Here is a 15,775-nt window from a genome sequence, read left to right on the forward strand (position 1 = left end):
TTTCTGTCCTGTTTTTTCAACAGTTACATCGCAAATCAGCGAAAATTAGAAAGTATCAATGACAATGAAGTTGGATTTTACGTTGGACTTAAGAATCTGTGAGTACATGAAACGAATATTTTTGAAGTTACTTTTTCTCATTTCTCTCATGGATGTATGTAGTGACCTCATCTGAGTGTAGGTCTGACTTTATATGTTACAGAGGGCAGTGGCAGATCTTGCAGTTCAGTCTTGTATTGATTTCCTCCACACTCTTATTTTATATATTTATTTTATTATTTTTATCATTGTATTGTAAATGGTAGTCCATTCTAACAGTTCTATTTGTTTTCACAGGACCGTGGTGGATTCAGGCTTAAGATTTGTGTCCCGTCAGGCATTTGTGAAAAACGTCAACCTACAGTATATGTGAGTAGGAAGAGTGACTGCTTTTCAAATAAAAAATGCCTAACTCTTGTGAATTTCTATCTCTCTTTTACCATTTCCTTAATATAAAAAGTTTTAACAAGACAGATTTATAATGGCCATTTGTCATTCATTGACCTGAGTACTGTATGTGTTGTAAGGAGCTGGTAGACTGAATGTGTGATAAGGAACTGGCTGATCATAGGAACATAATGTAGGCTGGTGAAAAGACAGTATAGCTTGTTATCCTGTCTCTAGCAATAGTCTCTGTCTGTGTCTTTTTTGGTATGTAGTATAGCACAATGTCTGTCTCAGCTGAAATGAGCTGGTGCTGCAGGCACATTGTCTACCCTGCATGCATTGCACTGTATTCGACTGATTTGATTGCATTTAGTCTGATTCACTGTCCCAACCACAACAGGGACTGCGTTTCATTCTTAGTGCAGTCAAGTGTGTTTTAGCAGCTACTGCACAGTAGGCTGAATGCATGGGGTAGGCATATCTTCAAGTGTATCTTGATCACTTTGCATGCCCAGAGACTGTGCCATGACTGTGAAGCAGAGTCTTATAAGTGAGGATGAGCGGAAGATTCACATCAGAAGCTCACTCACAATCTAAGCAAATGCTGACAAAGCAGAATATAATCATGAGGTTACTTTCATACCCAACTGCAATTGTGGTTTATGAATTTCAGGAAGCAAAGCTGGTGCCTATGAAGCTTTTTGCCTGTGTTTTTCTAGAATATTTACACTTCAGATTTTACAAAACCTGAACTCAGTGATGTTTATTTATGGAAGTACAGAGAAAAATAATCAGCTGGAAAGAATGACTTAGAATTTTTAAGTGTGTTTACAGGCCTATGAAGGACTGTAGTACTTTTTGCTAGGACAAAGAGTAGATCACTTTGCTGCTTATATGAGAAATTGTGGATCCAGTCCTACAAAATGTTGAGATCCTATGTGGGGCTCAGTTCCTCATGGGTACTCTATTTTAATCAAATATTCAAGTGTATATTTTCAGTTCATTCATTTTCTTTAGATATGTTTAGCACTTACTTAACCCTTTGCTTTTGTTAGGTCCTAATGAGATCAAGAAGACATAAGACCAAGCTGCAGGCTTCCCAAGATACTTCCTTGTAATATGTAAGAGCTGTTGATACAAGCCCAAGGCTTTGCTAATAAAATAAAATCACTTTCTACACCTGTGATTTCCAAAGAGTAGCAATCAATTTACATAAGGAAGTGGATGTGAATATCTGTTTCAGCCTAAATATGATAGCTGTCCTTAATGTGCAGCAGTCACTAGAAGACTGTGAACCAGACCTTGCTGTAAGGCCATATTATTTCTCATAGGCATCAATAAATAACTTCTAGTATAACTGTTTGGTGATATAAGGAAGTATCTTCCTGAAGTGAATTTTTTCTTCTGCTTATGTGGCAATTACACAGTGAATTATGATTGCAAAAGATGAAATTATATAAAACTAAATGCATGTGTGCTGTCTCCAGAAATATGCAATGAGAACTTGCTGGCCAAGAAGCACAACTGTGAATGACGACTTAGTTGCTATGCTGGGACGGAATCTCAGCTTAATGCAGCAGAATAGAGAAAATACAGTCTGGGATTAAAATGAATTAATTGTTAGATTTTTCCCATTAGTGTAGCTGCTGGAAAGGCATCTATCAAGATGAGGATACTAAATCTACATGTCTAGCAAGAACTTACATGGAGGATTAGTAGAGTACGTTGTAAAGGAAATCATTCAAGAAACTAAGATTTTAAGTATGTTCAGTCCAATGAAGAGAAGACTGAAAGGGAATATATATATAGTTTTAAAAAGAGAGCAGTTAAGATGAGGAGAGTGATCAGTTGTCTCCATGACCATGAGTATAGGATGATGAACAGTGAGTTTAATTTGTATCTAGGTAGAGGAATGTTTGGAAGTCCTTCCCATCTGTATGGGCAAGTAGACACTGCAAAAATTCACTGAAAGAACATGTGGATAAGATATCTTCAGAATATTTTAGTCACAGGAAGAGCTTCAGCTGGAGCACACAGGCAAACATAGAGTGCATATTGGTTGGTGATCAGGATTTATGAGATCTGTAGTTCATGGAATGTCCTTTTAGAGACAAATTGGGCTTGCTGACATCTGTTAGGTAGATGTACATGGAATCCTGTTTAAAGATAATTATGTTGTGATCCAGGAGCTTATTCGGTATCATACTGTATTTTGTTTTGGTGGGGAACTACTAATGTTAGCAGAAACAGGTTAAGCCCATGTAGGATGGAAATTTTTAAACAGCTCCACATGCTTTATGTACATGTGAAAAAGAAGTAAGCATGATGATAATTTTTGTGGTTGGGACAGTGAAATCTATCAAGAGCTGGAATCATTTCACTTTCCAAGAGTAAAATGCACAGATCTTTGAAAAGTTTTTTACTTTAAAGCAACAGTTTGCTGTTACCCTGGAGAGAAAACAAAAACTGCCAACACTTTACTGCAGTAGCTGTATGAGTTTTCTCTTTCTTACATGAAAAATCTTTTGATATATTTATGGATCTTTATTTTATGAATATAGCATTTGTTTTCCGAGTCATTAAAGAAAATCAGATTATAAGGAACCTGTCTTCCTTAAAACCTTTTTCTCATTATTTTCTTTTCTTGGACAAACATTTTTAGCTCAAATACCTTTCTAGAGGTATGGATAATAAGAAGACTAGAGTAATTATATATGCATATACATCCACAAAAACAACAACAACAAAAAAAAACCAACAGCAACAGCAACAACAAACACTAAAGGAGAACTGCTCAAATAGATGTTATTTAAATGAAGTTAATAATCTAGTTCTGACGTTCTCCTTGTCCTTGTCCTCACATTAGTCAACAGTCACATTTAATAAGCAACAGTGCTAGTTTAGTAGTTCCGTAATTTATAAGTTTGTCCGCTACAAACAGTAATATGTAATACACATACATGGTATTCTGTCAATATCTTTAAACACAAAAGTACATTTTACAGCAAGTGTTTATTTCCTGGAACATTGCAAAATAGCTTTGGTTATGTGCCAGGCTCTGTATAATTGCACTGATGAAGCATATATGCGCATGTATTGTATGCATGTAACTCTAGGTAATAAGATGTGTTTACTTGTCTACCAAGTTTAGGAATAGCAGACAAATTAAAGTGTTTGAGACCTAGTGGCAGTTTTCCCATGCGCACATACAAAGCTGGTTCCAGCTGTAGTCAGATCATGCAGTTGCCTATGGAAGGAGACTGAGCGTAGCAAAATGCCCACTTCTTTACCTTTTCTCCCTAATTCTTCTTTTAGCTGTTCCCCCTATTTCCTCTATCTGTGTGAAGCCCTGAAGGCAGTAGGGTGAGCTGCACAGTGATGTTGCAGTAAAGTGCTGTGCCTGTGTTGCTACCTGAGTGAATATTTACATAGATGCTCAAGCTGCTCTTGCACTCTCTGAATTGCCACAACTTTACATTTATAAGAGCTAGTTAGTTTAAAAATTGATATTTGTGTGTAAAATACAGTCATGTTTTTGAGTAAATTCTGGTCTCGTTCTTAGGTGTAGCTTTAGAACCAAGCTCTGTGCTCCAACTCATGCTTTTTTTAGGCTTTAGAAGCCTAAAATGGATGGATCTTCTTTGGGCTTCTCACCACGATCTTTTTGTGTGTAGTTGAACCAGGGAACTAATTTATATTCTCCTTCTATGGAAGCGGAAGTGCAGGCCTCAACTTCTTCATAATAAGCCTGGTAGTGATTTTTTCACTTAACATGAAATAAAGAAACCACAGCAGGCATCTTCATAATCAATATAAAGTGCTCAGCTTCTGAAAAAAAAATGTATAGCAGTAAATTTACTGTCAAAGTATCTTTTAAAATGGTAATTCTATAACAGTGGCCTGAAAAATTTCTATTGAATTACTTGTCAGCTTGAAAAACCTTAAGGCACTAAACTTCATGGAATAAAGACCTGTGATCTTGGAATTACTAAATGTATCAATACATGACCAACAACAATATAGGCATGGGAATATGTTAGTCTTCGTACTGTTTCTCACTTCCTTTTTCTGGTATGCATCAAGTGCAGTAGATAAAAATCAGAAAAGACAATTACAGCTACTAAGATACTTTTGTTTTCTCTAAGCTGTATTTGTTGAATATTTTGTTCACCACAAAATGGCTTCAACTGGACAGAGGTTTTCCTGAAGTTTGTTTGTTTGAAGTTTCCATTGTCTGATAGTTATGTTCTCCTGGTATGTACATGTAGTCCCATGCCATATGGAAACCAGGAGCCAGAACTGTTCCCCACATGATGTAGAGTACATTGCCTCCCACTAGCAAGTGGACTGGGTGCCTTTCTGCAAGTGAAGGCCTGTGTATGTCTGGTTATCTTTTGGTAAGGATGTGATTCAGTTGCTGTGCAGGTAGGAAAAGCAGGCATTTAACTCATTTAGGAATGCCATGGAGACATCCACATGTACTGCTTAGCAGTGTCAGAACTAGAAGAACTTTCCCAAATGGTGAGTGAAGTGTTGTGCGTGGAATGGTAAAATTTAATGTGACATGTTACCTCGAGAGGTGCTGGAGAGAAAAGCCCAAGTGCATATGAGAATTTGGCTTCTGTCTTCAGCATTTCAACCTACGGCTTCTGCTTACTAGGGAAAAAAAGTAAAAATGGTATTTTTTATTCAAATGTGTCTACTGTCATATGTGCAAAATGTACTTCAATTTTGATATACTTAGTCAGGGTCAATGAGATGCATCCACCTGCATCAGCTGTAGGGCAGACTAGTTCATCTGACAAATGAAATAGTAGCTCATCTATTTTGTGCTCTAACATTAGAACCACGCAATTTGTAAACTTCACATGGTTGCTTGCTGGAAGGAATCAATAAAGAAATAAAATCTTGTAAGTATTCTGATCTGAAACTTTGCAGAGGATCCAAATTGCATTCTTTTAATTTCCCTGAAAATTGAGTTGTACTCAGAAATCAAGGACTGAAAATTTGGGAATTAAACACTATGTTCTTTAGTCAGGGTGAAAAAAAGGTTTAATCTGTAGTTTTAAATGCAATGCAGCTATAGCTATGGAGCCCCTATGGCACCTTTATAATACCACATAAAACTCATGTGGTATTTTGGCTCATAACACTGATTTGCACTGTACTGCTGGCAGTTTTACAGCTTACTGTTCTCACTCTCTTTAATTGGTGGACTGATAAATCAATAGAGGAACAACATTATTTTGGGTTGGGGTGGAGAGAGCAATTTTGTAAGCCTGGGAGGGGGGTTAGTATTTCTGATGAATGTTTCTTTGCATAATGTAAGAGGACCTTTCACTTAATTACCACTGGAAACCGTAAGTGCTTAATTGACATAAAAAAGCCCAATATAGGCATTTTACAGTTTTCCTTTTGATCTTCCATGTGGGTGCATATTGTACATGCAATTTGAAAAGAATAACTAAAAGGCTCTGATGTGGATGTGTGCTAGCATGTAAGGAGGGTTTATGTGAGTACAGAGTATGGTGCAGCATCAAAGGAAGGGATACACCCATTTCACTTATGAATAAATTGAGCATGTAATTAGCACCTGGACTTGACAAAATACTTTTGAAACACAATTAAATCTGCTGCTTTTCTGCAATGAACAGAAGATCTAGAAGTGAAAATATTGTCCCCTGCTGACTTTGATTTTGAATGTACTTGACTTCAGATACAGGTTGGATTCAAATGCTTGAAACCCATCAAGCTGCAAAAACAGCACAATTTCATTCCAACTGAAGTAAAAGGAATAAAGGCTTTTTAGGGCTGGTTTTATTTCTTCATTTCATTAAGAGAGACAAACTCTATCTTCAGTTTGAAGGAACAATCCTAATTAATGCAATCTTTCTCTTTTCCCATAGCAATTTTTCCAGAAACAAGCTCTCAAGTTTGTCCAAGAAGCCTTTTCGCCATCTGGGTTTGTCTGATCTGTAAGTTGACATTTCTTAATATACAGCTTATTTGTGTCTAAAATGGAAGAAACAGACTTTAAAGTTTGCTCTGTTGAAGAAGACAGACAGCCATCAATGATATGGAATGAAGATCAGATCCAAAGAAAGCAGCAATGCCAGTGATTTAAATACAGAAATATTGTCTTTGCAGGACTTGACTGGGATCAACTGTTTGTTTTAAAACAAACACTCAGGTTGAAAAAGTGAATTCAGCTGTGAAATATTTTTATTGTTTTTGAGTTATTTCATAGAAAATGGCATTTGAGTTAGTTTAGCACAGCCACCTACAAACTGTCAAATGATTTCTCTGTCTTGCATTCTTATATACATTGGCCCTACAACTGTTATGGTTGTAGTAGGATATTGAAGGAAGTTTTGACTTTCCCTTTGAGTTGCATTGTGCCTTAAGAAATCGTTAATGAATACTAATGAAGTACTGATGGATGTATACTTGCCAGTCATTTCAGTGTTATATTTTTATTCTCTGCTCTTTCGAGCAGAGATTATGAATTATCACACATTCTAAAATTTTATTCGTAAGGGCTGAAAAATGAGAGGACGTAGCATGCTTCTGAGGCAGACTGTGCTTTCTTGTGTTTGAGGCTTGCACAAAAAGTAAGGTCTGAAAATGACTTTGGGACTGGGAATACTGACACAAATCAGAAGATAGACAGAGGCTATCTTTTGCATAATTTTAAATAATGACTTTCCTCACCGATTTCTCTGAATTTTTAAGGCATGGAATTGTCTTTCTATGTGCAGTCTTTGCTAGTACATAGGACTGTAGAGGGAATTCAGGAGCTTTGGGAAGGCTGGAGCTGCACAACAGAGGGAGGCTGCTCTTGTAGAGCTCAGAGCAGGGTCAGAAATTACCCAAATGCCAATTCAAGAATTGCAATATAAGCTTAGAAATCCTGAACTTCTTTTAGTGAACTTCAGCCTGTGATAAATGAAGTGAGTAAATCACGGTGAGGCAAAAGGAGGTTATGCCCCTCAGGTATGTTTTGTTGATGATTAAGTTGGTATAATCTCTTTCTTTACAGTGCAGGAACATTGCTTGCTGGAATTTTCTTTCGTAATTTGGCAGTTGCTGAGCACAGACAACCACTGATGAAAGACTAGCTAGCTGCAGATTAGTCCCATTGCTGTATGCCCTCCATAGATTTGTTGCTACTGAAGCCTCTGTTGCTTCATACTTCTTATTTAGTATTGCCAAAAAGACACTGTTAGTGTGTACATGTCTGTGGCTTCTGTGTTTTTGTAGACATGGACTTGACTAATAGGATGAAAGACAAGCACAGTGTGCTTTGTTTGGGATCTTCCTAATGTTTCCAAGCAGATAATAGAGGAATGGGGTCACCTTTGTCCCCGTGGGATGCAGAAAAATAAAGGTGGGTATGCTGTAACTTAAAAAGGAAATTACAGCAACTTTGAAGGCATACTGTGCTTCCAGTTCTGTTGGTGTTTCCTTAGAGTTAGTCTGCTGCAATTAACAGATTTATTCCCAAGATCAAGCCACTCTCAGGCTTCTTCATCTCAGGTGAACTGTTTCTTTTGGGTTCTGTGTGGAGTAAGTGCTTGCAAAGGTTCTGAGAGAGAACACAGTCAATGTTGCTTTGTTCATAACTGTTAAGTGAAATGATGTAAGGAATGTAAGGAAAAGAAGGTGGGGATGACAAAATAGAACCTGGAAGATGGAAAAGCAGTGATAAAACCAGCATCAGTTGAGCAGCTCCACTGATAAATAGGTAACATACAGGTAGAAGATTAGAATGGGGAGGATAAGAATGCTGGAAGGGAATTCTGAGAGGAGAATACGCCATAAATTGCCTGTAAGAAGGTTACTCTAGATCTGAAAAAGAAGTGTCTTGTTGTTAGCACACATCTAAATCAAAACATAAATGGATGAAAAGTTCAGGCTAGGGTGAAATAGGAGATATTTGCCAGATACTGTAAAGAAGGAAATGCTGCCTTGAAAGGTTTCTTCTTTTAGAACAAGCTGTAGCTGCAGCTGTAAAATTACAGCAAACAAGATAAGGACATGTAATTTCCCTCTACTAGGTTAGATTCTTTCTTTCACACAAGCATATGTGGAGAGCCATCTTGCTTCTATCCACCATCCTGCCTATTATATGCCTAACTCCTCTAATGGGTTTGACACAAGGTAAAACAGTGGAAGAAAGGACTGCTTAGCCTCTGATCGAGGGAAAATTGTCTCTTAAATGAAAGTTGTATAATGAAACAGAAGACGAAAAATAAATATTATTTCAAAAATGCACATCGTAGGTTTTGACCCATGGGATCCTAGTATTTGTACTTGTCTTGCATAAGTGTTTCTTATTTATGCAGTAGTGCTGTGGAACTCCAGTTGATGACTGCTGTGACTACAGATTGCTCCTTGAGGCTTGCAAGAATGATCCCTGCGGCTTTTTATCCACCAAAATTTCAGATGGTCTTTGAGGGAACAGGTTACAGCTTTGAAAACCTGTCCTTTTCATGATTTGTACATTTTGCATCCTCAGGAGTTAGCCTCCTGCACATACAAGTATAAATACTGTAAGCAACTTGTGTTTAATTTCTGTTCATCAAGAATACTTAGGAAATTTTGTTAGGAACAGTCATTCTATCTGTAATGAAATGCCTCAAACAGTCACTCATACTGACTGTATTGGATCTCATCTCAGATCATCATGGCCATTGTCTTTGATCTACACCTACAGGAGAAAAAACTGTGCTGGGTCACATCTTCTGTAATTATTGGGATGTTTCTGTTTATTTTTCACTTGGGCTGCAGTGCATCACACTGTCACGTAGAATTTGTTAATTTTGTTCATGTGTGATTTAAATTCCATACAGTGTACATTGTAGCTACATTATTCTGAACACTGCTCTTTCAGGGTCACCTTTTCAGTTAGTGTTTCAACATAACACTACATAGTGTTTTTACTTTGAGATTTTCTAGTATTATCGTGAGTGATTCTTTAAGTTTAGGTGAATTTATTTTATTATTATTAGAGTTTTAAGAGTTTACCTATAATGCATAACTCTGAAAGGAATTTGCCACCTAATAGCAATAAGCCCTGGTATGATCTTCCTGGAGTAGTACATAGCATAGAAGAGAGGAGTTCTGGTTTCTGCTTAATTGTTACAAAATAAAATGGAGCATAATGATTTACACCAGTTAACCGGAGGATGTGACTGAGCCTCTGATCTCTCTCTTGTCAGTCTGGATAGCAGTCTGGATTCTTGGTAAGGCTTCATTTTCTGTGAGGAAGCAACTACCTATTTCCAGTTTGCATTGCACTGAGGGTTTTGGCCCTTACCTTTCTACTTTCACCCAGCTGAGTGCTGTGAGTCCCTCTGCCCATCAGCTTTTTCTATACACATGATACGCTCTGCTTTCTAAATGTGTATCTTTTTCTCTTTCCTATAGGATACTGGTGGACAATCCATTCAAATGTTCCTGTGAAATTATGTGGATTAAGAAATTTCAAGAGACCAAGTTTTACACAGAAGCTCAGGATATATATTGCGTAGATGACAATGACAAGCGGACAGCCTTGATGGATATGAAGGTCCCAAACTGCGGTAATACTCTTTTAAACATATGTTTACTGCTAAATTGTTGTAGGATGGGAAAGACAAACATACTTTTTTACAAGACACCTTTCAGAATGACGACTGCTCTACTTAAGGAAAGTGTTTTAGGAGAGAGATTAAGCTGTCTGTGGTCTTTCATCCCACATGGAATAACTCTGGAAGCTTCACTTCAGCCTTCTTTTCCTTGATCCTTTTAAAAATATACCATTATTCAAGTGCAGGAAGACAGAACATGAATTATAGATAACACAGAAGAATTATATAAGAAGCATGTGCCTTTGTCAGACTAAATGGTAGTACTTACAAGTTGAACAGACAGAATTCTTCTGTGATTTTTCAAGCTATTTGAGGTTAATGAAATCTTTACTGTCCTTCAAAACTGCAAGCTCTAGTGCTAGTACCAAAGAAAGAAAATTCAGAAAAAAGGAGAAAAAGTGTCAGCTAACAGCAATGAATTAGAGAATAGCTCAGTACTTCACCCAGACAGAAATCTACAGAGTTTGCTTGTGTAATTTATACAAAGGAGTCACTGGAGGCTTAGGTATGTAACATTTTGCAGTGCACTATTTTGCATTAGTGTATGTGGATTTGAAGATTGTGGAAAAATGTCACAAAAAGACTTTTTTTTCTGTACAGCTTTGCTTCCTGTATACTGGACAGCTGGAGAGTGGTTAAGAGATATCTGTTGTGGATGAGAGGCAGAGTCTGAATGTTCCAGTCACAGCATGAGGGCTGCTAAAGTCTGGGATTTTCTTTGCAGAGCAGGCAGCTGGGTGCTTAGTATCTGGCAGGCAAAATGGAAAGAGATCAGGGTTTCTTTGTGGAGGGCAGGTTTGAATCGAACTAGTAAGTGAAGGTAAATGGTAGGAAGAACACAAAACCTATACTTTCTGTCCTTTCACCATCTACTGAGCATCCTTTTATCCACGGCATTTGAAATATGCAGGACTGTCTGATATCAGTCACCAGCCAGGAGACACCATGGAAGAGACTTGATGCAGACCTAATGTGCTGCTGTCTTTAAAGGCAGAAGTGTGTATCATGGCCATTTTGTTGATATTACTGGTCCTGCATCCCAGTTGGGGTCAGTTGTGGTAGTGTCTGGTGGGATTAAAAAAAACACACAACCTATTCAGTAGGTCTTGTGGTGCATTGCAAGATCTGATTCATGTGAAATGGGAGATGACGCCAAGGTCAGCCACATATACCCAACCCCAAGGCTTAGCTGGATGAAATATAAAGTGGATTAGTCTGGTGAGCATGGAAAGGTGTCCTGGTAGACTGAGGTCTGGTGGTATGAAACAGGAACTCCAGAACAGTCTCTTGCATTGTCTTTAGCTGACACATCTGGAAGCCACTGGGCAGCTAGGATTTTCCTCTGCAAACTTTTGGTGTTAAATATCCAGGATTAAACCTTGAGGCATTACTTATTTCGATCAAGTTTTTCACCATCTGCAGTTGCAGCAGACCTGATGCTGACCTGTTGATACTGTGTAGGTGTGTGTGTGTACACGTGCATTGTGTGGGCACATTGTGACAAACACCTGACATGAGAAGGGTATGTAGTGCTGTTAACTAGAAGAAGAGGAGGAAAGGTGAGGATAGATTGGAGCGGAATTTTCATTTGGCAAGCATGCACTCTGCTGAAGATTTGTATGGAAATCTGCAGAGGCCTGCAAATTATTCTCAGTCTTAGTTTAATGTTGGTTTACATGGTTTGAATATCATTGAACTTTGCACACTTGCTTTGGTTTTTCTTTTTCTTTTTCTTTTCTTTTTTCTTTTTTCTTTTTTTTTTTTTTTTTTTAACTTACTCTACTTTTTTCAGTATGAACAGATGTAGGACATAAGTTTTAGTTGCAGTAACAGCACAGCCATTCCCTAGGCGCAAAAGAGGGATCCTCAGGTGAAAAGAAATGTCATTCTTCATGACTGTGCCCTGAGTTCCAGATGAAGTCTGGAAGATCCACTGCATAAATGTTTTTTCTCAAGAAACCTGCAAATATTTTTCTGTATTTAAAAACACAAGACAATTTCAAAAACAAAGCAACACCGCCACTGTTGCTGTTAGTTTGTTTAATTTCTAGCACTTCCTGAAAGGCTATTAAGTGCATCAGAAACAGAAGAAGAATCCAGCTTTTGATATATGTTGTGTATACTCATTGTCTTTTTGTCTGTGGACTGCGTAGTTCTTTCAACTCCTTTTGATGTCAAGAGAAATTTTTTGGGCATGCAGACTTCAGAATTTTGTTAATAAAACATTTTCTAACATTCTCTGCTAATGAAAGGATTTCATCCCATCTCTCTAGTTAGTTAATTTTTTTTTTGATTTAGGAACTAAGCAAATGTGCTCTTTTGTATGTGTGCAGGTGTTATTAATTACTTCATAATATTATACTAAGTGGCCAGTACAGTATGTGGTGAATGTCTTGGTAATAGGACATCTCGCTACTGTGTGCTGTTAATAAGCCTCTTGCTGGGAAGTTGGAAGAGGCCACTGTGGTTTCTTGATCACAAGGCTCTGGTTTGTAGGTAATTGATGTGAAAATTAGCAAAGTTCTGTGGTACTTTACTTACTGCTTATGTGGTGGAAATGTTCATTAATATGCTGATTAAAGGCTGTTTGCAATTTAGGTGACATCAAATTTGTGATTTCTTTTCCTGAGGTTTAGAATCAGTTATACTGACTTGCTAGAAGATCTTTCCAGCTGCAATATTAAAAGTGTCCTTCAATTGCAGCAATATTTTTTCAACTACATTTGAAATATATTTATACGTGATAAAAATTGCCAGACGCTTTTTGATTTTAAAGTTGTGCTCAATTAAAATTTCAAAGGTTTTTATCTACCACTACCATAATGGTTTTAGTGTTAGAGAAATTGTGGTATTTAGTTCTGCTGTTTTCACAGCATTTCCTGGTTGTTCATGCAGTGGAGATAGTATTGCTGCCTGGACTGTGCTCTTTATTTTCACCTCGTAAACTGTATTAGAAAACCTAGAAAGAGAAGTACATTTTTGGGTACTAGTATCTCTGTAAGCAATGACTGCAATCACCACTGGTGTGTGAGTAAGGTCACTTCTAAGTTCCTCAGTTTTCAGATCACCTGGAGCTCTATGAATACTGCAGAGAGAAAAGCAGGTCCTTTAAAACTACTTATTAAAGTGACACCCTCAGGAAAACATTTAGTCACTCAACTACTGTTGTTGAATGGTACTGAATGATGTCTTTTTTCTTGTGGTGTTTTTGGGAGATATGTGGCTTCTACAACTGTCTTGCAGTCCCATGTGGATTTTTTGTTGCTCTGGATCTCAGTCTGGTAATGCTGTTTTGCCTTGTGCATCTGTCCAGTTTTGTTACACAAATTGTTTTATGTATGCTGGTGTGGTGCTTGATCTGGCTTTCAGTTTTTTGTTTATCCTACCAGCATTCTGTGCTTATTTGTAACATATATCATTGGTCATATATGCCAGTTAATGTGTATTGAATGAAATGGTAAATTCTTCTCATATACTAATTCGTTGAACATATAGTAAACATGTGTGGGCTAGCTATTTGTTTAGATATTCAGAAATTTTGTTCAACCTCAGGCAAGCTTTTATGACTCTTAACATTTTTCTTTCTCTTCACTTGTGCACAAGGAAGTGTAGAGTGTGGGTTTTACTGATGCTTCTTGTTTTAGCAAGCAACACTTTAGAAGTCATTGCTGTAATGTAGAGTTTCAGCCTGAAGAGATGGGTGGCCCATTTCTTGCTTGATTGGGAAAGATATGACATATTTACTTATACAGGATTGGGATGGGTTTGTCTTCATTTTAGCTACATTCTGGTGGTAGACTTTTATCCTAGAGGTAAGCAAGTAAAGGAAATACCAGATTGGAGTCATGCAGTTACAAATTCTACAGACAGAAAAAGGCAAGATGAAGGATTGACAGGTTTATTTCTTTAAATTTACAGAAAAGATTTGTAGTATTAGTGAGTCAATAAAATAAGCATTAGTTCTTAGGCAGACACAGTAGAAAGCAGTCTAAAACCACAAGCAAAGGCATAATCCAGTGAGTGTAGACATCTTTTTTCATTATCAGCCAGACTTCATAGATAAGACTATCAGAAAAAGACTTTTACAGTGATTTCTGAAAAACCCTTTAACATTCTCTGTGTTTACCTTTCGGAGTATTTATGGATTCTGTAGCCTGTGTTGTTTATTTTGGATTTTTCTGCTTCAATTTTTGAGTGAAAATAACCAATAATTTGAAAAGGCAACAGGGATCAGAGGTGTACATAGCTTACTTGTGACTGTGCATTTCATTAAGCATCCATTAACTACCATAGACATATGCTATGTAAAACCAGGCTTGTGAATGATGTTAGCTGAATACTTGCAGTGTAGGCGAACATCTCAGTAATAAATAAATAAGTAAATAGAATTTCATTTTGTAATTCTGACTTGATTTCTGCATGAACTTACATGAAGTAGGTTTCAAATACAAAGCTGAATAAAAATATAAAGTGGAAAGACACTACCTAAGGAAAATAAATGTAACTTGACCACTGAAGTATTGTTCTTGAATTCAGTGTGTTGAACAGTTTTGCCAGGGTGCTCTCTGTGCCTGACTTGATCTGTCATTGTACATGTTGAATACTATTCTAATGAGAGAGAATGGCAATTTGACTGTTGGATATAGGCATTCCTACTTTGCTTTTTAACGTATAGTTTGTGTGATGAAGACTAGCAGCTGGATAACTATGCCCCAAAGTCTTTTTGTTCACTTAAGAATTGGAGACTATTCATGAAGGTGTCCTTTCAGCTGTATACAAACAAGGCAGCAAAGGCAAAACTCATTGTTTTTCTCTTTTATGTGGTTCTCTGAAAATGTTTTTGTTTCAGGGTCATGACAAGTTGGCACTATTTTCATTATTTTCCAGACACACATATAGAATTCTCCAGATAAAGCTGCAGGAATCCTAACCATGTTACATACACTAAATGAGTAAGAAACCATTTGTTAGAGGTTCACATAAGCTAATTCAGGCCTCATTATCTTGCATTACAGTCTGTTTAGCTTAGTTCATCTGTTGAGCTTGTGGCTGCTGTATTCACCCCAGCCACACTGGATGTATTTGGTTTTCTTTTGAAAGTTGATGTGGATAGACTGAAGCTTACATACTAGTTGAGAACAATTTTCCCATCTATAATTTAATTATCTTAACTATTCAGGGAAGTTAAGAGAAAATGTGGCCACCACATACCTTCAGGAGACTGTTACCATGGAAAGGGGGTAGTAAGGTTATCAGCCTCCACAGAAATATATAATCTGAAAATTCTTCTGGGAAAACTGTTGATATTAATACTGAGGATGGGATAAATTAGAGGATTCAAGTTCTGCAAGATCATTTTTGAATGAGTACCTTTCTGTTAGAACCTACGCCAGCTCTAGTGACTTGGAGGGTCTGGGCAGAAGCTCAGGAACTGACTTAACTGGGGAAAGACACCATGGAGTCATGAGCTCTTAACTGGTTTGAAAAGTCAGCAGCAAGTTTCTCAGCAGAAGCCAGGTCTCTCTACAGGTGAATTTGTTATAGTGCACACCAGGTGATGGTTCTTATCTTCCTAGCTTTCACAACGATGCTCAAAGCACTGTCTGGGTTGTACAGATGACACAGCTGTGCACCCTGACTGTTCTGCAGAGGTTGAGTTCATTGCTGTGGTTGTGAAGATGGATTAGAAAGTTTTGTGTTTTTAGTAGCATAGATGA

General features: G+C 37.4%; 1 protein-coding gene across 8 annotated transcripts in view; it reads left to right on the plus strand.

Moving 5' to 3' along the window:
* The window catches only part of NTRK2 (neurotrophic receptor tyrosine kinase 2), a 205,584-nt gene that overhangs the window by 20,691 nt on the left and 169,118 nt on the right, over positions 1-15,775 (plus strand). For all 8 annotated transcript variants that reach the window (XM_015849249.2, XM_032441164.1, XM_015849251.2 and 5 more), the window contains exons 2-5: positions 24-98; positions 337-408; positions 6,333-6,401; positions 9,856-10,010. In XM_015849249.2, coding sequence (XP_015704735.1) covers positions 24-98; positions 337-408; positions 6,333-6,401; positions 9,856-10,010 — 371 coding nt within the window. The remainder of the gene's footprint in view (positions 1-23; positions 99-336; positions 409-6,332; positions 6,402-9,855; positions 10,011-15,775) is intronic.

The sequence above is a fragment of the Coturnix japonica genome, chromosome Z (genome assembly GCF_001577835.2).
Source record: "Coturnix japonica isolate 7356 chromosome Z, Coturnix japonica 2.1, whole genome shotgun sequence".
Classification (NCBI taxonomy): Eukaryota; Metazoa; Chordata; class Aves; order Galliformes; family Phasianidae; genus Coturnix; species Coturnix japonica.